Consider the following 24,862-nt stretch of genomic DNA (forward strand, 5'->3'; position numbering starts at 1 on the left):
TATGAAGGCCTGAGTCACAAGTGCAGGCCCTGGGAAGCTCAATGTGGACAGTCCCATTCAATGTGGACAGTCCCATTCAATGTGGACAGTCCCATTCAAAGTCAGAAGCACACGTGACATGTGGCCACAGTGGCTCTTTCATTCAGAGCGGCTTTGATCAGAAAGCCCTGAGCTGTGGGGAAAGTTTGAGGCTCTTCCTGAGAAGCTGGATATCATCTCCCATTAGCTGCTTTCTGGTCTTCTAGAAGACTGTGACAGTCTCAGCTGGGTCCCCCTCATCACTTCCATGACATCACCCTGGAATCTGCCAAGGGCAACCCAGAACTCTTCATTTCTCTTCTCATTTTGAATCAGTTGTTGTTGTTGTTGTTGTTGTTGTTGTTGTTGTTGTTGTTGATCTTTCTATGGCAGCACATCCTTGCTCAGACCTTCAGAATAAATAAAGTTTGAAGGTCACTTATTGGGCCATTGCATTAAAAGTTTGGAAGAGAGTATCTGATTCAACCTACAACACTGATTCAGTTGTTAAACAAATATTTATAGAGAACACTGTTAATGGTCTTATTAGAGGCTTTAAAGAATCTGTTGAGATTTAGTCTGGGCTCCACCCCCACAGTTACCTGGCAACAGCCAGGGGTGCCTGACTCACTATAAAAAGGGTCTGCTTGCCCTGCCTCACTGTCTTACTCTCTTGCTCTTTTGCTCTCTTCTCTTCTTACTCCTACTTTCTTACCCTCCCCTCTCTCCCCACTCCCCTCTCTCTTCATGTGCTCACGTCCAGCCTTTACTCCTCTCCTCTCCTCCCCTCCCCTCCCCCTCTCTCTCCCCCTCTGTTTCTCCTATCCCCCTCATCTCCCCTCCATGCCCTAAATAAACTCTATTCTATACTATACCATCATGTGGCTGCTCCCTCAGGGGGAAGGGATGCCTGAGCATGGGCCCTCAGAGGCATCCCATTCCCCCACACCTGACTACACATCCACCAAACATATTCCTTCTCCCTATCTTTTTATAAAACACAACAGAATCTAGTCTTAATAGTTCTGATCTAGCATTCCTTCTTCCTCTCCATTGTATTTTATAAAAAGAGTCAAGTATATGTGTTGTAGAGCATGGTATGGTGAGGTGGGAGGGGTAGCTGGGCAGGCCCAGGCTGAGACATCTCTTCCCCCTGAGGTAGCAGTGGGTATAGCATAGAATAGAGTTTATTTAGGGCATAGGAAGGGAAGTTGAGAAGGGAGTAGAGACAGGAAAAGACAGACCGATGACAGACAGACAGACAGACAGACAGACAGACAGACAGACAGACAGTGGATGAAGAGGAGAGGAAGAGAAGAGGAAGAGGAGGAAGAGGAGCCAGCCAGGAACAGGTAGAGAGAGAGGGAGGAGGGAAAAAGGAGAGAGGGAGAAAGGGACCAGGAAGAAATGAGTCAGAGAGAGAGAGAGAGAGAGAGAGAGAGAGAGAGAGAGAGAGAGAGGGAAAAAGGAGAGAGGGAGAAAGGGACCAGGAAGAAATGAGTCAGAGAGAGAGAGAGAGAGAGAGAGAGAGAGAGAGAGAGAGAGAGAGAGAGAGAGACAGAGAGAGAGAGGGAGAGGGAGAGGGAGAGGGAGAGGGAGAGAGAGAGAGAGAGAGAGAGAGAGAGAGAGAGAAGAGACAGAAAGCAAGGAGGGGCCAAACAGCACCCTTAATATTAAGCCAGTCTTACCTGACTGTTGGGCAGAGCATAGAAGGAATCCCAACACTCTCCCTTAGGGTATTGCATGTGTGTGGTACACATAAATTCATTCAGGCACACACACATGCATAAATAGAATTTCGATGAATAAATCCTTTTTAAAAGATAAAAGGTGGTATGGAACAGGGACACACAAATAACGTCAATCTCAATCACAAATTTGATAAAACAAACACAAAAAGTAATATGAATTATGATGAAATACACACCATTAGTACTGAATTTCAAAACAAAATAGTATGTTGTTTTCTTCTTTTGCACCAAGGATTTTACTCTGTTGAGTTAAAAAAAAAAAAAAATGGGTTTTTTTTTGTTTTGGTTTGGTTTGGTTTGGTTTTGAGATAGAATCTTGCTGAATATCCTTGACTAATCTTAAACTTGTGGTATTCCTTCTGCCTCAGCCTTTCAAGTACTAGGTAGAATTACAGTCATGCCGTATCCTTTTAGCCCCACACAGTTGTGCATGCACCTGCCAGGTCCCAGGACCCATGTGAGCTGCTGAAGTTGAGCACTGGCCTTGTTCTCAAAGAGCTGCTTCTAGCAAGAGCCACCAAAGGCTTTGTAAGGGTCTCCTTGAAGCAAGAAATTTTCTTTGACATGTTTTGATATGTCCCCTCCAACAACATGGTTTCCCCAGGAGGAGGGAAAGCAAACAAACATCTTTCTAGGAAAGGCGTCTACCTTGGAGACACACAGGTAGAAATTGGCAGGCTGCCCTCAGAAGGCTGGGAAAGTAATTTCTTTTTCTAACTTCACAGCAGGGACCAAAGCCCTGGCAGATGCCTCTGTGTGTGACCAGTGGCTGATCCAAGTGAGATCATTATTAATTATTAGCCATTATTTTAGTGTGTTTCTCAGAAGGTGCAGAACACTTGGGAAGCCCTGCCTTCTTGAGTCACGATCAATATTGTGTATACCTTGCGTGGGAACCTGAGTGGCATGTAATTATAGAACAGTATTGATTCCTGGCAGACAGACTGAAAATGGACAACTCTTCCACATAAAATTCAGCTAAATCTTCAAAGGGCTTGATTATTTTTTTCCCCTAGAAAGAAACCAGTAAGAGTAACAGACTTGAAATGTTAGCTAAATAAGGGCTATATCCAGGCAGGAGCCAGATCTGCCACATAATTGTTTTATTCTCTGGGTTTATGCCAATGCAGTCCAAGTCGAGTGTTGGAAATGTCTGTGCTTTGGGTCTGTAATCCAAATTATTCAGTCAGTTCTTATGATGATGTTTTCCCCTCGTGTTCCTCTGAATTATTTTTTCTGTGAAACAAATAATTGCTTCTCTGGGCTCAACACACCCCTGTCTTTTTCTCTCCTGTTACACTATACAGGGTGCTCCTTAGCCAAGATCTCTACACACTCTCATATGCAGGGTTGCCAGCACCTCCCAATGTTAGGTTAGCCTACTTATATAATTCCTGAGCAGGCATCCGTGCCATTCGTTTTAGAGTGACTAGAAATCTGGAAACCTTCTCCTGTTTGCTCCTTCTCCTTCCTCAACAGTAAGGATGAGCAGAGGGACCTGGCCAGCCTGTGCTATATCATCGATGCCCTTGGAGGCTTATGCCTAGATCTGCAAGAAAACTTCACCCTGCTTTTTTGGTGTCTAGCCTTGTCCTTGTCCGTAACTGTTAGGGGCCTTCTGAAAATGCAAGTCCTATTGTGTCATTTGGCTACACAAAGCCCTGCAGAGGGTCTTCTTCACGTACAGTGCAAGATGGATAAAGAGTTGTCAAGTCAGGAAATGATGAATATTGAGTCCCAAATGACAGCTTCCATCCTGAGGTTCTCGGGTCACTGATAGGTGGCATGTCTGAAAGATTGCAGCAAAAACTAGAGCAGCAAGGCTTTCGCTTGGGCAGACATCTTTCTGCTGTCTGGTTTCATGGCTCTTTCCCTGGTTGTGCAGAACTGGTTTGTCAGGGTAATGTGTTCATAGGCTATTCTCTCTGCATCATCTCACCCCATCCATCTCACCATGCAGTGAGATGTTACGTGAGAATGTTACAGGGTGTGGTTTCTGGTCTATTTTCTCAGAACCCCCTGAGGAGGAAGAAATCAAAGCTAGTACAGGATCTGACACAAAAGGCCACAGCTGTTCCCAAAATAGATGTTACTGGAGAGCATTGTTTTAAGTGTGATCCTATGCATTGCAACATGCAATATTGCCCCTCACGCGAAATGCCAGTCGTGTGGCTCCAATACTAGGGCAGCCACAAAAGCCCTTCCCATACCCTGCACAGGTTCTAGTGTTCCAGAGATGAGGAATGGTACCATACCAGCTCCTTCGCTTAGTTCTCGGGTCTCCTAACCCCATTCCTTTCCTGAAAGTGGAATGAAGACCTAGATTAAATTGGGGGTTTTCTGCTATTTTTCCCATGTCTCTGCTCACATAACACTTGAGCTTAGGTCCTGGAACATAAGGCTGACTTTGAACAATTACTCTCCCCCTGCCTCCGTACACTCATATAGACCTGGGATAAAGGCATCTAACTCCAAGGACTTTTGTGAAGACTAAACAAGATAGGCACATAATGTGTGTATTTCTCTGTCCACTCTCCGGCGATTGTATGACATAGGGATGCCAATGAGATCATGGTGGCATCCCCTCAGCATAGGGTCTAACTAGAGCAAGAAGATAAAGTCCGCAGTCACAAATGGATCCTCTGGCAAAAGAAGTAGCTTGGTGTGAGCAACAGAGATGTAATCTGGGTAGGAGTCTGTGATTTCTGTTCAGTCTGTGGCCTTGATCAGATAACTCCAGTTATCTGATCCTTATACCTTTGGAATCTGTGTATGACGTGATACTAGAATGACCGAAGAATGTAATTATTGCAGTGTAGCTCCAGAGTCTATGGCAGTTCAATGGTCTTTTCTAGCCTGGTTTGACAGTTCCAACCGCTGTGTCTTGACTAGAGTCCATATACATGGCAAGTGCCAAAGTGGACTCCATAACTTCGGATCTCTTGACACCATCCCTCCTTGCCAATACATCCCCCCAGAAGCCCAGAAGGAAAATCCTTGGAGCATTTGGGTATCTGTCCTTGAGAGCGCACCCGCTGCTATCACCATGTCTACTTGTCATCCCACAGCAACAAAGGCGAGAAAAGGAGCTTCGGAAGCAGCAGGAGCGGGAACAGCGCCGGCACTATGAAGAGCAGATGCGCAGGGAGGAGGAGAGGAGGCGGGCAGAGCATGAACAGGTACTGGGAAGTGGCGAGCCCACTCACACAGGACCACATGGGACCTGCAGCACCAGGGAGCTCTGGGGCGTGGGACATGGTCTGCAAGGACTGCTCTATTAATGGCTTTTGCTTTTTGACTCAAGCAACGGTTCTTACCTATTCAAAACGTCAAGTGCACAGCTTGAGAATACCCATACTTCCTACCCAAACTTGGACCTCCCCTGGCATACCTGGAACTTCTGACTTCCCAGCACTGAACCAAGTTCCCACTGTTTCATCCCTGAAGATGAGCCACGCTGATCAGGCCATCTCTGTACTCCAACTCTGAGCCTCTGATAGTATCCTCTCCCATTGATAAACTCACTCCCTGAGCCACTGAGCTATGAGATACTTCTATTACAAAGCGCATAGGCAAGCTCGCCTTGTGTATGTGTTCTATCCCTGCAGCTGACATGGGGCCCTCAGAACTTTACAGCCTAGTTAATTCCACGGGCTTCACAAGAGAGGAACCTAATAACAGGCTTTAACGGAGTAATCTCGTTAAAACTGAACAGACAATGAAATGCAGAGTCTGCTCAGTCAGCTGCTATGGGTAAAGGGGCTGTGCTTTTGACTGCATTGAAAGGCTTGGCTTTGCTCTGGCCTCCTCTTCCTGTCCGGTGAGGTGTTGGGTATTTTTTTTCCCTTCCTCGCTCCTGCATTTTACTTGAAAGCTCTTGTCACTTTGCAATCACTGGTTCTTTCTCTCTCTTTTCCTCTCTTTGTATTCTTCCCAATTCTCTACTGCTGCCTCTTCAGGAATACATCAGGCGACAGCTAGAAGAAGAACAAAGACAGTTAGAGATCTTACAGCAGCAGCTACTGCATGAGCAAGCTCTACTTCTGGTAACGGGAAAGTTCATGGCTGCTTGGTGTTCATCTTGCATGTGTGTATACATGCGTGTGCGTGGGTGTGTGTGCACATGCGCAAGCGTGTGTGTGCATATATATGTCTTTGTGCTTCCTCCTCCTAACATGCCACTTAAAAATATGAGGTCTTCCCTTCCAATCGCCTAGACCTCAGAATCTCACAGAGGCTTCATACAATTTTTGACCCAGTTTGCTAAGTCCTCAACCATTTAGCACACTTTATTAACTCCATCTATTCGTGGAAGCTTAGCATGAATCTAGCCCTATTAGAAGTTCAAACTGCTCTCAAGACCCACTGTGTTTATTGCACAGTAATTCTTAAAGCCATTTGCAAACATGCTGGAGGACAATCACAGCAAATGCACCTCCGCCACAGTCCACTCAGCCCTGCAGTCATTCCTCATTTTCAGGCTGTTACTCCTGCCCTTACAATGGGCACAGTTTGTCTCCGGCTCACACTGCATCCATTGGAAGAACTTTTATTATTACCACTCAGCTCTCCAAATGGGCTTCTTAGTATAGCTTTTTTTTTTTTTTTAAATTTTTTAACTGAATTTTTTATGCAATGGCATTCTGTTATTTTGTTTCGTTTTGCCTTATACACAAGCTTGATAATAGCTTTAGGAGACCAGGTTTTATTGAAAGGATGATTTAGATATAACCTCTGGTTAATTATTTGGTGGTATACTCAATCACACTTGTTTGAATGGCTGAATCACCAAATTAGAAAGTGGATGACTCCTTCTTGGGGGGCAGTGTGACTACCCTGCATCTATATTATGGTTCTCCAAGGACATGTCACTTTCCAAGTGATGTTCTGAATGGAATGCCATTAAAGAAATGGTGTTTTTGTTGACATATTCTTCTGTGGACACTAACATGAGGCCTGGCCTTATTTGGGGCACTCCTGTCCTTCTCGGAGTTCTGTTTCCATTCCATTTTGCCTCTGTCACATGCATTGCTGCTACTCCATGTGGTGATGTGGTCCCCTGTGGTTACATGATCTCTTCTTTGTTCTTCCTGCTCTGGGTAGGAATATAAGCGCAAACAATTGGAAGAACAGAGACAAGCAGAAAGACTGCAGAGGCAGCTAAAGCAAGAGCGAGACTATCTGGTTTCCCTCCAGCATCAGCGGCAGGAGCAGAGGCCCCTGGAGAAGAAGCCTCTGTACCATTACAAGGAGGGCATGAGTCCTAGCGAGAAGCCTGCCTGGGCCAAAGAGGTAAGGATGGAAGAGATGCTGCATCCATTGACCAGGCTCTCCACTGTGAGTTCCTTCACTGGGAGCACAGAGTCCAATTAGTGCTGAAGAATTGGAAGACAGCCCACTGTGAGAAACACACTTCACTTCCGAAGGAGCCATAGTGTCACTGCAGAAAAAGGGTTATATGTCTGATGCCCGTCATATGTTTTTCTTGTGTACCTCTGGGAATATAGTAGGGTTTTGTGGGGAAAAACAATAAAAAGTCATTTTCCTTATAGGAGTTTATTTAGAGGAGCTAGGGAGATGGTCCGGTTGGTGAAATGCTTGCCTTGTAAACACTCGGACTTGCGTGCAATCCCTAGCACCCTTATGAAAAAAGCCAGGCGTGGTGGCAAAGGCTTGTCATCCTGAAAATGGGGAGGTAGAGACACAGGGATGCCCGGGACTCACTGGTCATTTAGCCTGTCCTAATAGAAGAGCTCTGGATCGCATTGAGAGGCTCTGTGGCAGGCACCTGGGAAGTGATAACTGAGGCAGGCCTTCAGTGTCCACACACATGCACATTCACACAGAAACCCTTCTCCTACCACACACACACCACGAATCCTGTTGGATATGTGGCATATGGACTGTCTGTGGAAGAATATCATTTACATCTTAGAGGATTCTGGGATGACTTATATCCTGCCCATAGCCTGGCTGCTATTATTAGACACCGGCATTGCTGCTAACCTTGCCTTATTCATTAAGGTCTCAGAGGTGCACAATGTGCCACAGACCTGTGGCTCTGATGTGCATTTTCCATACAGCCAAAGCAATATTCTCTCATTTTCTCAACCCTTAGACTAAGGTGGTATTTTAAGAATATGACTCTGGGCTGAACTAGTTATGAAATGTAATTAAAGGCTATTTGGATTGGAGAGAAATAAATGGATTAAAACCAAAAGGGTAAAGCAAAACTCAGTAACCCAGACAGGAACAACCGCCAGAACATCGCTGTCACCTCACACGCAGCGAACATCAGTTTTGTGACATCCGGTGACTTCCTTTAATTCTCGTGAAAATGACTAATCACTTAAAGGAGGGTTTAGGTTAGAACCGAAGAGCCTATTCCTATTTTCTTTTAATCTTTTATTTTTCCATTTCATCTTAGTGTATATAGGAAATACTAGAGATGATGTTTCTCCTAATCCTGGTGATTAATGAGAGATAACAATCAAAGAATATGACTCAATACCCTACAGTAGCAGCCTAAGAAAGGAGGAGTTTATCTTGGCTTTCAGCTCTGGGATATGCAGTCCATCATGGCAGAGAAAGTTTAGCAGGAGGAACAAGAGGCAGCTGCTCACCTCATGTTCACACCAAGGACCGAGGAAACACAGTCACAGATGCCTCTGCTCAGCTCACACTCTGCTTTTTATTCAGTGTGGAGCTCCAGCCTATAGCATAGTACGAGCCACATATAGGGTTGGTCTTCCCACCCTAATTACTCAAATCTAGTGAATCCCTCACAGATACGTGCAGAGATCTGTTTCCATGATGACTCTAAGTCTCCTTAAGTTGCCAATCAGGATTACTCATCAGACCTCCTTAATAATCTATACCACTTCTTTAGGTAAGCAGAATCTGTGCTACTAAGCAGCAGGCTGCCTGGCTGGCAGAGACACACTGCTTTCTTCCACTGCTTAGCCATTTCTTAGCCATGCTGGGTTCAGATGCTCAGCTGAGTCAGACGCACAGCTCCAGCCCACATCACTGTGGGGAAAGCTGAAGGGCTGCCCTCTGTGAAGCAAATGCATTATCATCCAAAGCAAGTATCAACTGCAAACAGGGACTCGATTGCTCACCACTCGAGGAAGGAAGATGGGCCAGCTTGGTTTGGAAGAACAGCTAAAGCGTCAGGACTCCTTAGGACTAAAGTGGGAATGTAGCTGAACTTGGGAATGAAATCTAACATCATATGTAATACCTATCCAACATTTTCAAAGTGACAGGCCACTGTTTGTCTACCATAATAGTTATGGAAGGCCATAGAGTGTGTCACAGACCACAGAGGAGAAACATAAAACCATGTCTTTCCTAGTACCTAGACTCTTCTAAGAAGTACCACATCTCCTCTTTGTGATACACGCCTTCTGACCTTTCATGTTCCTAGCTCCTGGCGTATGTTTAGGAAAGGGATGCCTGAAGGTCACAAAACTCCTTGAAAAGCATCCAGAAATTCCTTCCCTCATAGACAGCTCCTTGTGTTAGCGTGTACCAAGAAGGGAGAGCATGGTGTGGTTTCCACTTCTTCCCATCCACTTCTACCCAGCTCCATTCCAGATTGTCTGCCTTGACAGCACTGTTTTCTTGTGTCTGTCTGTCCCCGTCATTAAGTTCCATCTCTCTATTCATAATCAGTTTACAGTTCTTGGGCCATCAGAAGCTCTCCTGGGGACAAATCTATAATGATAGCATCGAGGCAGTATTGTTGACCTCCTGATTTCCCTGTTTCCTAGCCAGACCTCTCACAGTAAAAGAAACCAAACAGCTGGGCACACAACCAGAATAGCTGTGTCATCAAGCATTCCAAATATGAGGTTCTCTGGCCACTACCATAAATCTGGGTGGCATCTAGTGGATGACATCATTCATGCTACCAGGCTTCCTAGGCACTAATGTTCTTCCTTGGGACTTAATACACCTCTGGACTTGTGTGCAGACATTCTTCAACCACTTCATGATAATCCTTCTCTTCCTGTGTAGTTAACATAATCTGGCTCCCAAATAACCATCAGTCTATCTCCAAAACTATTTTCCTTCCCTTATAGATTACTCCTCTGTCCACTTCATTCCAAAATGACAATTTTTCATCAACAATGGAGTGCAATATTTCACCCTCTATGATGTGTGTGTGTGTGTGTGTGTGTGTGTGTGTGTGTGTGTACATGTGCATGCCCATGCATGTGCATGTGTATGTGTGTGGTCATTAAGGTGCATGCACCCATGCATGCATGAGTGAAAGCCAGAGAGGAATGTGCATTATTCTCTTAATATAGGCCCTGTCACTGAAGCTAGAGCTAGGCTGGCAGCCAGCAAGCCCCAGAATTCTCCTGTCAGCATCGCCTTCAACCCAGTGATGGGGCTATTTGGTCTTTGGGAGTCTTGTCAAACTTTGATGTAGTATTCTCTTGGGCTTGGATGTTGCTGTAGATTTGATTTTCAAATTTCAGCCAGCAAGAAACACACAAATGTCTCTGTATTAAAAAGCTGGTTAGGCAAGTTCACTCCTTTCAGAATTCTCCCACTGTTTCTTGATTTGGGTGGGGGGGGGAGGCAGATGAGCTCTGTGGAAGTGTTAGTATGATGCTGTGCTGTCCATCAGCTGAATTTGAGCATTTTTTCTCATCTTTTGGATGATAGAAATTCCTTTTCCTTTCTCATGTGTCCAGAATGACATCTGATGGTCTGTGTCACACTTCTGCACTCCAAATAGTATTTCAACTTACACCAGCTTACAGCAGGATACTCTGTTTACATGGCCATGCATGGGGTCTTATTTTATTTTTAGCACTCCATCATGTCCCCTCTCTAAAGTGCATGCCAGCCCCTGCTGTGTGTACTAGGCCACTTGGCATGTGATCTTCTAGTGCCTCCACCTTTCATATTGCCATGAAAGTACTGAGATTACAGATGCGTGCTACAGACATATCACATCTGGCTTTACTGAGGTTCTGGAGATCTGAACTCAGGTCCACATGCTTATGCAATAAGCTCTTTCCTTACTGAATTATTGGTACCCCTGGTTTTCCCATCTTCCTAACAGCTGGAGGTTGGAGTATATCTTCTGCTGCTAGACCTGTCCTCAAGCAGATGGAAGCAGATCTGGACTGTGCCCCAGTTTAGCTGTGTTTATCTTTGCTCTGTGGAGAAACTGCTTTCTTTTCTTCTCACATGACCACCTCTGTTCAGTTAGTAAACATATGTTGTCATCAATCAGGACAGACCTTTGCCAGGTAGAAGAAGCTGCTTCTGAGTACATTCATCAGCTCTCTCTCTCTCTCTCTCTCTCTCTCTCTCTCTCTCTCTCTCTCTCTCTGTGTGTGTGTGTGTGTGTGTGTGTGTGTGTGTGTGTGTGAAATGTCATTTCAAATGTTTGGTTTCATGCCTTTCCTCCAGTACATAAGGGGACATTTTGGTGCAACACACTTTTGTGTCCCAACCTTCCCAAAGGCTTTCAAAGCAAGATTTTCTGAGACAAAATTACAGTCAGGGTCAGCAGGATAGCATCAGCTAAAGATGCTTGCTTTCAAGCTTGACAACCTGAGTTCAATCCTTGGAACACACATGCTAGGAGAGAACTAACTCCCAGAGGTTCTTTTGAACTCTAATATGTTTTGTAGCACACAAGTAATGTGCATGTGTGTGCACATACAAGTACACACACACACACGTGCACAAATAAATATAACAATTTTTGAATGTGTGGCCAAATGCCTCATTGTTACAACCTTTGTTGTCCAAACTCCCACTTATGAAATTTCAGCACATTGATCCATCTTGACATTATTGACTGAATATTAAGAACTGGTTAATTATTTCATATGACATAGACTCTTGCATGTTAATATACTCACAGGGTAGAATCTATGGCATGACATGATTGATAGCTTAGAAAATATGCTTGGGAGTTGCTTCATAGCCTCTATCCACAACTAATCAAACACACAATTTACCTGCGAAAATCAGCACTCATTTTTTGCCCTACATTTGACAGTTCAAGTAACACCAATAATTATTATAAGTAGGCCTCACTCCGAATACATTTGTTTCTGAACAAATAAAAACATGTTCATTTCTATACCACCACTGAACCCTGGGATATCAGATGGCCAGAGTATAGAGATTCACATATTTCTCTGAACCATATCATATTTCTCTCCAGAGTTCCTGAGCTCAAACATGAGTTATTTAAGTAGTATAATTTACAATTGAAGAAATAAGGAATTTCAATGGTCTAAGAAGGGTTACTGTCTTTTCTTTCAAGGAGTCTGGCATTTAGAACTGATGCATTGTATACTGTGGGCTTTGTTTGCCTGTTGTTGTCTTCTTGGGGCTTTGAGGTCGTGTAACAATAGATAGCTTTGCTCTTTTGCTCAGTACAATGGACAAATAATTATTGCTGATATAATGCTTTATGCATTCACAGAGTGAACATTTTCTAGTTTATATCCATGGCCTTTGAGGCTAATATGATTTGGTGTATAGGAAACCTCGAGGACATGGAATTTCAAAACCAAACTCAAGTGGAGGCCAATTGGACATGTCCTACAAAGCCATAGTGAGGGAAAAGATGTTCATATTACACCTCATAAAAGCAAGGCATTTCTTAGCTGTGGATTAATGCTTAATGTAACATGTTTAAATGTTTAAGGTTAAAACAGACTATGACTAGGAAATTGGACTTCTCTCTAAAAAGAAGTCTTTTTTTAAAAAAGCTAAGAAAGATAAGAACTAATAGGACTTTTGAATTTTGTTTGAAATCGGGCAACAAAAAGACATTTTAAAACCCTTAGCTGGTACATAAACATTTGCAGACAGACCTGAATATTGAGTCAACAGAAGTGAGTTAAGAGCTCACTCTGATGAGTTATCAGGGGGAGGACAGTGGTGTGTGGCATTGTCTTGAGAGGCACAACCATTATGTTGACCCAGTGTAAGATAGACCTAGAACAAACGTCTTTTGTTAACTAATGACTTCCGTCTTGTCTTTTGATGTCCATCATGTTAATGTAACTTTCTCTTTAAAGTCATCCTTGGAAACAGTCTATTTTCTGCTATAAATATGGAGAGTGACATAGAATCTGTTTATAAAGAAGCACTAGAGAAACACTGGAGAATAAGGCATGACAATTGGTTGAAAGGAGAGAAGGTGGGGGTGATGAGAACAGTAAGGGCTAGAGTGTGGGAAGAAGAAACAGGAGGAGAATTGGAGGGTGTAGGGTAACAGAGTCCATGCTGGGAATGAAAAACATGGGCAGGAGCGGTGTATTTTGGGTAGCAGAGAGAGACAATTGAAAGGAAAGGGCCCTAAAGAGAAAAAGAAAATGATACAGGAAGTCTCTGTAAGACAGCCATGTCATTAAGCAGCATCCAGGACGCCCACGTGCCTATCAGCAGCCTGCAGAGCAGAGCAGAACTCCTGTGGGCCACTTCGCCCTCCCCAGTCCTTGTGTGGCTCTTGTCCCCCTGTCTTATGAGTCAACCCAATGCAAGTTTCTATTTTCCTCTAAGCTGTCTCAATGCCTACCATAGTCCCCTTTGATTATCTGGAGGGCACACCATCTCCCTGCCTGATCCCATGGCTTTGTGACTAATCAGCAGGCTATTAGCTCAAGGGATGCAAGACGCGTTCTTAGCCGGCCGAGAATGCCCAGTTACCTGACATAACACAAGCTAATGGGTGGTGTAAGGTCAACAGCTCAAGTGTCCTGCTGGAAATACTCCCATGAGAAGGAGAAAAGAAAAGAGGAAAAGAAAAAGAGAGAGGAGAATAAAAAGATCTTGCTATGAAACAGAAATAGCACACTTGGGCTCTTTGAATTCATCAGAGGGCATTAAAAATGGCTGCATAAAAATTACTACAGAAAATCCTTACTGGACAGGGCACCGACTTCTAACCATTGAGATTCTCTTTCCTTTGACTTCTAGGTAGAAGAGCGCTCAAGACTCAACCGACAGAGTTCACCTGCCATGCCTCACAAGGTTGCCAATAGGATCTCTGACCCCAACCTGCCCCCAAGATCAGAGTCCTTCAGCATTAGTGGGGTTCAGCCTGCTCGGACACCCCCGATGCTCAGAACTGTCGAGCCCCAGGTATAATAACCTCCTTTCTGTTCCAGTGGACACTTGTGCCCAGGAGTGCTTATTAAAAGCCTATAGTATTCTAGCATGACAGAGGACTGATGACGCACAGACCCTTAGTGTACCGTGGGAACAGAAGTCTCTCTGCATTGGGAGGCTCCAGATTATAGACAGGAAGCATAGAGCTAATGACCTTGAGTTGACTTCAAAATCCCTCTTGGTAAAGTGGCTCCTGTGGAAACCCATGCAAGTGCTGTAGAGTATAAGGTGGGGACAGCCATTCTTGTAGTTACAATCAGAAGAATTAAACTTCATATATGGACCTTTGAGGTAGACTATATACACATATTCTTCCCTTCCTTGAAATATGGGTAGAAATCTGGACTGGAGAAGTCAAATGGACTTGGTGAAATCAGTGTGTGCCTTCTAAGCCAATGCTTCTCCTGGCATGCTCACCAAGCCAGCAGCCAGCAGCATCCGATGAACTTGGTAAAAATGCATATTCCTGGGTCTGCTTCAGACTTACGGACCAGAGATGCAGGGTTAGGCCTGGCAGTCTTTTGAAAACTCCTTCCAGGTTGATGCTGGTGCTCTTTATAGACTTAAAAGCAGTGCATGAAGATGCTTGGTGGGGAAAGATTATTTCGTTTTTAGGAAAGGAGCTTTCTGGTAAGTTCTTCAAAGATGAAATTCAAAGTGAAATAGAATATTGAAATTCCATGAGGGAAAAAAATGTAATCCAACCTTTCTCACCCAAACATCTTTAATTTCTTCCTGGCACCCAGCTGTGGTAAGGCTTCTCCAGTGCATTTGGAGGTCACCTTTGAAATATGTACTGCTGTTTGAATTAGGACTTAAAGGAATGATGATAAAAATCAAGGCTTTCCTGTGGTTTAAGTTGGTGGTAATGAGCAAAATTCAAGATTTTTCAGCACCAACCAGTTCAACATACCTTCCTCTGGTTGTTTTTATCTGTATGTAATTCTTTCGTACAGACTCTCCAAAAAGGAATATTTTACAAGGGTTTCTTTTCTTTTAAAAACTCCTTCTTTGACCTTATAATAAACCTTTCCCTTGTTAAGGAAAGCACTGTAGGGAAATGCCTCTTCTGAAATGATGAGAGACTAAGAGTAGACTCTGTGGAAAAGCCTTTTTTGGTGCTTCGGGATTTTAGGAGTGCTTGGAATGGTCTTCTAAAGTGAGAGTGGGTTTGTACCAGATACTGCAATGCATTTTGTATTAATGCTATTTAATGTATTTAAAGATATTTGCATCTGTATGAACTTTACATATTTAAAGTTTATTTAAAACACCCATCAGAATGAAGCTTTGAGAATCTTTCCAGCATGTCGCTGTGACATCCCAATAGCCATTATCGACCAAAGCAGGTCTGGCAGGGCCTTCTATGAAACCGATAGGAAATCAATACTGCTTCAATGAGCGGTTTAGTCAGGAAGCTCTCTAGATTTTTTTTTCCAGCCATGATCCATGTGAGCCAGGCTCACAGATGGACTTGGGCTCCTGTCAGTGCAGTATATACCCAGAGGTAGAGGACAGGCTTCAGCAGTCACAAAATGTAGTACAGGAGAGGGGATCCCTTGCACCCTGGATTTTGATGCTCTTTCTTAAGAGGCCAAATAGAAATCCCAGAAGTTATTCCTACATGAACAAGAGCACCATATTGCCAGGATGCCCCAAGAATCATCCTGATATCAGAAAATGGTGTGTATTTTCAGTGGGGACAGCCAGTCCTGTAGAAATCAGGATGCTATGGAACCTGAGGAGGTGTCCCATTCAGTAAAGTGCTTTCTATGCAAGAACCCAAGTTCAATTCCGAGAACGCACATATAAAATCCAGACGTGGTAGTACAGACTTGTAATCCCAGCACTGGGGAGGTGGAGTCGGGAGGATCCTTAGGGTTTGTCAGCCAGGCAGCTTGGTCAAATTGCAAGTTCAAAGCCGATGAGAAACCCTGTTTTAAACAGAGTGAAAGCCAAGTGTGCCACAAGCCTTTAAATCCCTGCACTCAGAAGACAGAGGCAGGTGAATGTCTGTGTGTTGTTAAAGGCCAGCTGAGACTACAACGACTTCCAGACCAACCTGAGCTTCACAAGCAGACCCTGCCTCAGGAAGGGAGGAGGGAGGGAGGGAAGAAAAGAAAGACAGACAGACTGACAGACGATAAAGTGGATAAACATTCTGACGTGGGCACCTCTGGCCTCCACACATACATGTGCATCTGCATACACACACACACACACACACCCCACAGTGGGTGGAGAGAGTACACTACAGAGGTTAGATGCATGTGAATGTGCTCTTGGGAGTAGAACACTCCCAGTGCCCGAGGTTCCAGCTCAGACTCCAGCCTATCAGCTGTAAAATCTAGGATGGGGCTTCATCTCTTGGTACCTGGGATTGCTCATGTCTGAATAAGGAGGATGGTTATGTTAACCCTGCGAGTTCACAGGAGGAAAGACATTTAGAGTATTTCTTCTTTCCTAGAACAACAGTATCTAAAGTCAAAGCTAAGGACTTTATAGCGGGGAGCTTGGGAGAAAGTATAAAGTGTCTTATGTTGCTGTCTAAGAAATATTGAATAAAAATAATTGTTACTACTGCCATATTACTCCCTGACTTCTTAGCAGTTCCAGGTAATACCGAACCTGTTCCTGGGAACCTTGAGTTAGCCCTACGAACTTTCTAAATTAAAGATTGTGACGGGTCATGAGATGTGCTCTCTGCACCCTTGAGTAGCAGGAGTATCTCAGCCAGTGAAGCTTATCCCAAGTGCAATTACTGCTACCTGAAAACTGCCTTGCCGTAGCTCTGATGGACTCAATTCTTGCATACAGATCCTTTTTGTCCCTTCAACCTATGGCCTTCTAACAATGCTGCTCCTATGTTGTGTTGCTTAGATCCCACAGCTTGTAGCTGTCAAATCCCAGGGACCTGCCTTGACCGCTTCCCAGTCAGTGCATGAGCAACCCACAAAGGGCCTGTCTGGGTTCCAGGAGGCTCTGAATGTGACCTCGCACCGGGTCGAGATGCCACGCCAGAACTCGGATCCCACCTCGGAAAACCCTCCTCTCCCCACACGCATTGAAAAGTTTGACCGAAGCTCTTGGTTACGACAGGAAGAAGACATTCCACCAAAGGTAGCATCAGTGCTGCTGGGTGTCTGTGTCACCGCTGCCACTGCCACCATCAACCATCATCCCATCCCTTTCACTCTAGAGAACTCAGCTGTGCGACAGCACCTTCCTTCTTGTGTCTCTTCCTAAGCTAAGTCTTGGCTAGTCATTAATCATTTCTGATCTTCATCTTCCCAAAGGGACAAAGACTCACCTTGAGTGACAGAGAAGTCCGTCCATGTCTTAAAACAGAATTATAATTCTCAACCCCAAACATTCTAGGCCATTTTGCTGTTTGCATTAAAAAAATAGACTAGTGGGTATTTTCAATGATTATTGCATTTATAGCTAGACAAACAAAATAAAAGAAAAGAAAATTTGCTTACTCTTATATTTAACAACAGAAAACTTGACCAGATTTCAAGGGTTCAGAAAATAGTGTGGGGGCTGGGGAGATGACTCGGTCAGTAAAGTGCTTGTCATACATGCATGAGGATTGAGTTCAGGTCTCCAGCACTCAAGTTAAAAGCCAGACATGCAAATCAAAACCTAGTGCTGAGGAGGTGAAGACAAGAAGATCCTTGGCCAAGAGAGTCTAGCTAGATTGGGGAGTTCCAGGTTCAACGAGGGACCCTGTTGCACACACACACACACACACACACACACAGAGAGAGAGAGAGAGAGAGAGAGAGAGAAAGAGAGAGAGAGAGAGAGAGAGAGAGCAGACAGACAGACAGACAGACAGACAGAAAGAAAGAAAGAAAGAAAGAAAGAAAGAAAGAAAGAAAGAAAGAAAGAAAGAAAGAGAGATAGGTAGAGACAAAGACAGAGGTACTGAGAAATATACCCAGCATTGACCCCTGACCTCCACAGGCGCGCACACACACACACACACACACACACACACACACACACACACGGGCACAGGCTGTCACACTCATGTCCACACATATGAAAACACACATACACACACATACAGGCTGGCCTTGTCCTTGAGCATTTCACTTAGCTCTACTTAAGGAATGTTCCTTTTAGGGTACCATATTTACAGCCTCAGTAACTTACAGAGGGTCGAACTCTACAGAGAAATGACCAGTTCTCCTACTTTAGAGAACGACCCTGAGTTCTTTGCTTTCCTTTCACATTTCTAAGCTGTAATTTTTTCCCAAGCAATGTTTTGGAATGCGGTTGTGCATATGTCTATAGTCAACCTGGATGTCTACAATGCTGAAGATATTTTTGCACCAGATTCTTCCTGATCCATGCATCTTTCCTGCTGAGCTCAGCATACAGAGCTATGACAATTGTAATGTCCTGGATTTTCCAGAAAACACTGTTACTATTAACTCCAGGAAAAAGAAAGTAGTTTTAATGATTTACAAACTATTGCCATCTCCCTCTCAAGTGAGGTCACAGCAGGATTGCCGTTATTTTGACAATGAAACAGTGACCTTACTACCCACTGGTCTTCAGGGGGACTCAGAAATACCATCTAAAATGGTTACTTAGAACTTTATTGTGAGAAATAAACTGTATCCAAGCGCTGAAGACCCGAAAGAGGAAGTGTCTTACTTACCTCTCTCTAAATATGTCAGGTAGATCTGTATAAATCTAGGAAGAGACGATAAGTACATTTAAATATTCAGGTTCCAGTCAGTTATTGAGCTCTTCAAATGCTTTTGTTTACAAAGTGGAAAGGGAGAAACAGGAACAGCAGTGCTTAATCTGAGCAGAAGGTAGACCGACTTGGCCATTTTGCTTTGCTTTCTTGACTTCACTAAGATGAATCATAATAAAATATTTTTTCAAAAGAGATAAAGGATAACACTTACATTGACAATAATCTTCTGCACTAATATTCATGTTTCTTGCAAATAATTGATTCCCATTGTACAATACCTAGTCCCAGAATCTTTATGTCTTGTGACTGTGTGCTTTATGAGGGGAGACACATTGGAATTATACTTGGTGCTCAGTTGAGCTAGTAATACAGACTTCTGCTGCACTTCTCACTCTTTTATATTTGAACAGGCATTTTGAAGACCCTTCCAGTATTTTCAATATTAATCCTGTTTTATATATAATAAATTACTAATTATCAACAAAACACACATTGTTTAGGATTTTGATTAACAATAGTAACTTGCTTAGGAAGAAAAACCATCTATGTTTTCATGTTCTAAGAGTGATGGACCTGTAGAACTCGCCAGTGGTTAGAGCTCTTTTGCTCTTGAGAGCCCTGATTTATATCCCTACACAAATATTGGGTGGCTCACAAGTACCTGGAACTCCAGTTCTCGGCGATCTGATGCCTTCTTCTGGCTTCCATGGGTACACAGCACATACATGTTATATGTGCATACATACATGCATAATATACATGGACTCACAGAGACACAAATATTAAAAAGAAAATAATATAGTAATAGATTCTCTGGGCTCCCCAGGTTGTGGTTTATTGTCTGAGGTCTAGAGTGGTACCCCAGTTTTTCACTAGAGTTCATAATCTATGTGTTCATTGTGATGAGCTAAATGTTACTCCTTCTGCATGACTCCCACCTAATGCAGCTTCCAAGGGAGTAAGGGCACTCCAAAGAGGTTCTTCTTGCTTCCACTCTTGCCCAAAGAGGTATTTTCTTATAGCTCAGTAGGCCAATGTCATTAGTGCAATCTGACTTTTGTTTCTGAGATTAAAATGACCTTATGACTATGGAACGTGCCTCCTTGACTTTCGGCAGCAGAACCTCCTTGGGCTTTGTTTCAGGAGTTTACTGTTTCACTGAAGCATAAAACACAGTTCCTTTGTGGACAAGGCAGTGTCTGTAACTTCTAACCAGTCTTCAGAGAGGAGGAGGCTCCTCAGACAGTATCCTGCCTACACTGTGTTATAGGAAATGTTTCTGAATTCTGGTTCTCTTCTAGGTGCCTCAAAGAACAACTTCTATATCCCCAGCACTAGCCAGAAAGAATTCCCCTGGGAACGGCAGTGCGTTGGGCCCCAGACTCGGATCTCAGCCTATCAGAGCAAGGTAAGGGGAAGGTCACCATGATTATCTGAGATGCCTGCTATGTCTATGATCTTTTCTTCACTTCCGAAGCATATGCACTTGTCACCTGGACTGTCAGCTTTGGTGGCCTTTCAATAGTTTCAATATGACAGGTTTTTAAATTTAGAAATACAGATGTGGTTGCAGCATTGCAAACCATTGCCTCAGAGACCTCATTCATGGAGCCAGAAGTATGAAATTAGAGTTGAATTGTGGTATCAGGTCAAGAAGTTTGTCCCAAAAACCAGTGAGGCATGACAACGTTGTTACCTAGGAAACAGTAAGTTACTGCAGAAATTCTATAGCTTAGTACTTACACGACCAGCTTTGATTGAGAAATCATCCCAGTGGCATTATAGAGGGTCTCTGAAATTCAGTCATACTTCCACGATTTACTTGATGCTCTTCCAGAATTTTCCTTCTACCATGTATATTTTTATAATCAGGAGGTTGCATTCAACTTCCACTGGTTAGGGCAGAGGTCTCAGAGGATGCTGGGAAGTAAGCAGTATCTACACAGTATCTGGGCAGACTTTATGTGGCAACAGATGCTGTTTGTTGCTGTCGTTCATCAAGTTTCCCTCAGATTTGTCATGATGAATACATCCTTTTTTAGGATCCACTGGAATAGCAAACAGCCCCTACTGAGGCTATAAAAGGACGCACTAGCGCAGGCTGCTTTCTTCTTCATGATGAGAGAATGGCCATGAAGGGGGAGGGGGAGGGGAAAAGGACGGGGGGGGGTGTGCTTATTGTTTTGCTTGTATACAAAATGCTTTTTATCTTAACACATTCACTTGAGTCTTCCCTTGAAAGGCCTTGGGAAGGGATTATTCCCAAACGGAGGAAGTATTCTACTTAGAATCTCTTCAGGAGAAATATCCCAGCCTCATTCTAAGTAGAGGTACACATTGTAGGAGTCTCTTGAACCTCCTCTGAGGCTTGTCAGATCTGTGTCTAGCTGGTGTGGCTAAGCAGCCTCAGGTTAACTAGAAGGTGCTTTGGCCACGGAACAGCGTATGCTAACCCTGCATGTGTTGCTGTGTCGCCAAGCCCTTTCTTTCAGTCCCCAGTTATCAGTACCTCCTGATCTGATGAACAAGCCCTAGAAGATATTTTCATTGGATCAGTTGCTTGGAATCTGGCTGTTGAGATCAAGCATCTTCCCAGCCTGAAGTAATTTTTATCCTGTCAACCAAAAAGAAAAACCTGCTGTTATAAGCAAGCAAAAAGCAACTATTTAATTCCTCTAAATTGTTTTAATGTCATTAGGGCCTAAGATAACAAGTGTTTTATGACCAGTAACTTCTAAAAGGTGAAGGTTGCTTCCCTTGAAGCACTCGAATACTATATGTTGTGCAAAGAATGTAAACTTTGTGAGAGATGCCCAGCACCTTTCTACTTACAGTAGAGAGGCGGGAGCTAAGAGGTTGCAGTTATTCAGAAAGATTTGGGGTGAGAGGGTGGAGAATCCCCATCTCTTCTTGGGAGGCAATCAACAGAACAGCCTTTCTTTAGCCAATACTCACCGCTATATGACCAGCACATAAACTGTGAATCAATGGGCTCATGAGATGGCTTAGGAAAGCAGTTAAAGACAAGTTCTATATAAGCCTGCTATGCCAAGTTTCATCTCCAGAATCCATATAAAATTAGAAGGAGAGAAAGCCAGTAAAGCTATCCTCCAACTGCCATAAGCTTGCCACGGTATGTAGAGGCATCAATGTCCAGCATCTTTCTCTATGCCCCTCTGCCTTATTTCTTGAGGCAAGGTCTCTCATTGAACCTAGATTTTACTGATGTAGCTAGGATAGCCAGCCAACAAGCCCCAGAGATCCTGCTGTCTTTGCCTTCCCAGTACTGGGATTGCAAATGGTGCCACGGCACTTCTCAGGTGGATACTGAGGCTCCAAATTTAGGTCATCATGTTTGCACAGTGAGCACTGTATTGACTGAGCTATCTTGGGAGATGCCCTGGGGCTCCTTCACCTCTGCTGTGAAATAAGCAGCCCAAGCACTTGGTGGGGTTGGCTGTCATTTACTTCTCACCGTTCTGCAAGTGAACTACAAAGTTCTGCTGCTCTGAGCTCACTCAGACTTCCCTGAGCTGCCAGTTTGGTCAGAATTCCAATGGGGGGGGGGAACATGATATGCACAGGGTTTTTGAAGCCTTTGCTTGGGTAATCTTCTTGCATCATGGTAGGTCCTATGACCAAGCCCTGGGCATGGAAATGAACTGTCCATATCCCTTATTCCTCACAGTTCTTTTGCTGTGCATCAAAGGATGGTCACTCATCGGTGAAGCCTTTAAGGGGGGGGGGGGGGGTGTTTTTAAGTGATTTATCTTGTTTTACAATATTTCTAAGTTGTATTTCTTATGCTTGGGCAATATTTCTTTTATTTCTATAGCAGGACTTGCTCAGACCTGCCAGTAATATAAATAATGACACAGACTCTTTTTAGTATTTTATAGCTTAGGCTTTTTAGCTAAGACAGTCCCCCAGCTACTCTAAACTTAACCCAACTATCTAGCCTACATCTTGCCATATGACTACCTCTACCTACTGCTCTACTCTGGTCTGTCACCTCTGTGTCTGCTGGATGAATCTCTAGCATCTCATCTCTTCTTCCAGCCCCCAAACCCCCAGCCAATCAGTGTGAGACAATCTCTGATACATACTAGATTGCCTTAGGTAGGTGAAAAAGAACGAATATTTACAAAGTAGGAGACACAGTAATGAGCCATAGAAATGGCAATACCAGATTCCTGCCAGCATTTAGCTCTCTGGTGGTACAGAATTAACAATTGGATATACAGAGACACACCTTCACACAATGTAACCCCAGCATATTTCTTTTTTAATATTGGATATTTTATTTACATTTCAGATGCCATTCCCTTTCCCCATTTCCCTTCCCTAGAAAACCCCTACCCCATGCCCCCTTTTCCTTTTTGCTTTTATACAAATTTTTTTTAATGTTAACCAAAGGCTTTATAAATTTGATAATGCTCAATATCAATCAGAAGTGTAACCCAATACCCAACCTAGATATATCAACTGTCTTTGACTGGTGGAGACATGTGAACATCTGCCTCCATGTCTGGGCCCCCTCTCTCTTTCTCTCTCATCACCTAGCTCCTTCTCTCCTTCTCCTCCTCCTCTCCTTACTCCTCCTCTTCCTCTCCATACTCCTCCCACCTTAGCTCCTCCTACATATCACCCTTCCTGTTAAAATAAAACTTTTCTCTCAAAATACAATTAGAGCATAACTATACCAATTTATGTCAGTAAGGTGCAAGATAGACCTAATACCCAGTCCATCATTTTGTTGACTAACCAGAACCTCTGTCATCTCTCCTAATTAAAGGACTTAGTTCTGAACCTGGCTTTTTTTCTTGGCTTTACAATGAATGTCAGCTGAAAACCATCTTCTCAAATCTTTTCTCACAAAGTAAATAGCCAGGATTGGCTATGAGACTATAAGTTTTCAACCCATCAGAAATTCAGAAAGACTGAGTTAACTGAAATTATGGGAAGCACAAAGCATAGCTTCTAAAACTTAGCCAATGTATAGAGACCGCTGAACACCTGGACAGTCCCTAACTACAGAACGTTGGAGCATCTGATCTTCAGCCTTCTGGCCCAGGATCATCTGACAGACCTTAGTGCTGCAGAATTATTAAGGGCTGATTACTCTGTCTAGGCAGATATAATCAGTCTATTATTCTGCAAGTGTGTTCTTTTCTGGACAGTGATTTGTCTGTAGATGGAAAGAGGCAATTCTTGCCTAGTAGCTGTCTCACCACAATTGGAATAACTCCAAAGATGCTCAATTTCTTCTTAGAATCCAAGACAGGAAGCTGTCAGGAGCAGACAGGTCTCTAATCAAAATGAACATTAATATAGAAATGTTTGTAATGTCAATTCTGTGGACTTCTGATGTTTTGAAAACCAGCTATCTATATAAGGCAATCTGGACTGTTGTCTGTTAACTCCTCTCAGGTATTTCTAAATAAAATATAGAAAACATCCTAACAATAAACTCAAAGCCATGAATATGCTATAGGCTCTAAACTCACAGTCTAACCATCTCAAATCAGTTTTTAAAAAGTTAAAGAAGGACTGGGTCTAAGCCTTGTATTCCTAAATGTGTTATACAGGCACAATGCCTATGGGAGTAACAATATTCATCTCACTTTTATATCAATAAGAAGCTCGCACCAATGAAAACCTCAAATTCAAAATCAAGGTAAATTTTGTACAATCTAAGAAGTTATAACTTCATCTTAATAACAATTATACATATTTCTACCAGTAGGTTATGGCTCTGCACCAACATATTTCCTTATCGCCTTTTCTTTTTAGTGATTTAGGGAAACTAGAACATTTTGAGGGGATTTCAGTGAAAATTACACAGCTTACTAGAGAACAGATTCAAGACATTTGGTGTTATTTGTTATTTCATTTGCTACACTTAACTAATATAGGTTAATGCCATGCTAAGTGCAAGACTATATGTGGCCTTGGGACTAAGTCTTAGGTCCAAGTGTACCTCATGCTCTTTGGACTACATATGTCACTAGAGACAAATGAGGTCTTGTCTCTCTTATCTTGCTTGGGAGTCAGTATATAAATTTACTTACTTAAAGAAAGTGTAAGTTTGATACCTAGACCCCATGTAAAAATATCAGGTGTGATAATGTGCTTAGAATCCCAGCAGTGGATACATACAAACTGAAGGATTCCCGAGGTTCCCTGGTCTTCCAGCCCAGCCAATTATGGTGAGCTA

The 24,862-nt window shown here is 43.3% G+C and overlaps 1 protein-coding gene across 4 annotated transcripts in view; it reads left to right on the plus strand.

Moving 5' to 3' along the window:
* The window catches only part of Tnik (TRAF2 and NCK interacting kinase), a 399,376-nt gene that overhangs the window by 318,921 nt on the left and 55,593 nt on the right, over positions 1 to 24,862 (plus strand). For 2 of the 4 annotated variants that reach the window (XM_034499581.2, XM_034499582.2), the window contains exons 13-18: positions 4,838 to 4,948; positions 5,729 to 5,815; positions 6,873 to 7,061; positions 13,737 to 13,901; positions 16,809 to 17,048; positions 19,947 to 20,053. In XM_034499581.2, the coding sequence (XP_034355472.1) occupies positions 4,838 to 4,948; positions 5,729 to 5,815; positions 6,873 to 7,061; positions 13,737 to 13,901; positions 16,809 to 17,048; positions 19,947 to 20,053 (899 nt within the window). The remainder of the gene's footprint in view (positions 1 to 4,837; positions 4,949 to 5,728; positions 5,816 to 6,872; positions 7,062 to 13,736; positions 13,902 to 16,808; positions 17,049 to 19,946; positions 20,054 to 24,862) is intronic. The other 2 variants (XM_034499583.2, XM_076932211.1) reach the window with 1 other exon arrangement.

The sequence above is a fragment of the Arvicanthis niloticus genome, chromosome 4, assembly GCF_011762505.2.
Source record: "Arvicanthis niloticus isolate mArvNil1 chromosome 4, mArvNil1.pat.X, whole genome shotgun sequence".
NCBI lineage: Eukaryota > Metazoa > Chordata > Mammalia > Rodentia > Muridae > Arvicanthis > Arvicanthis niloticus.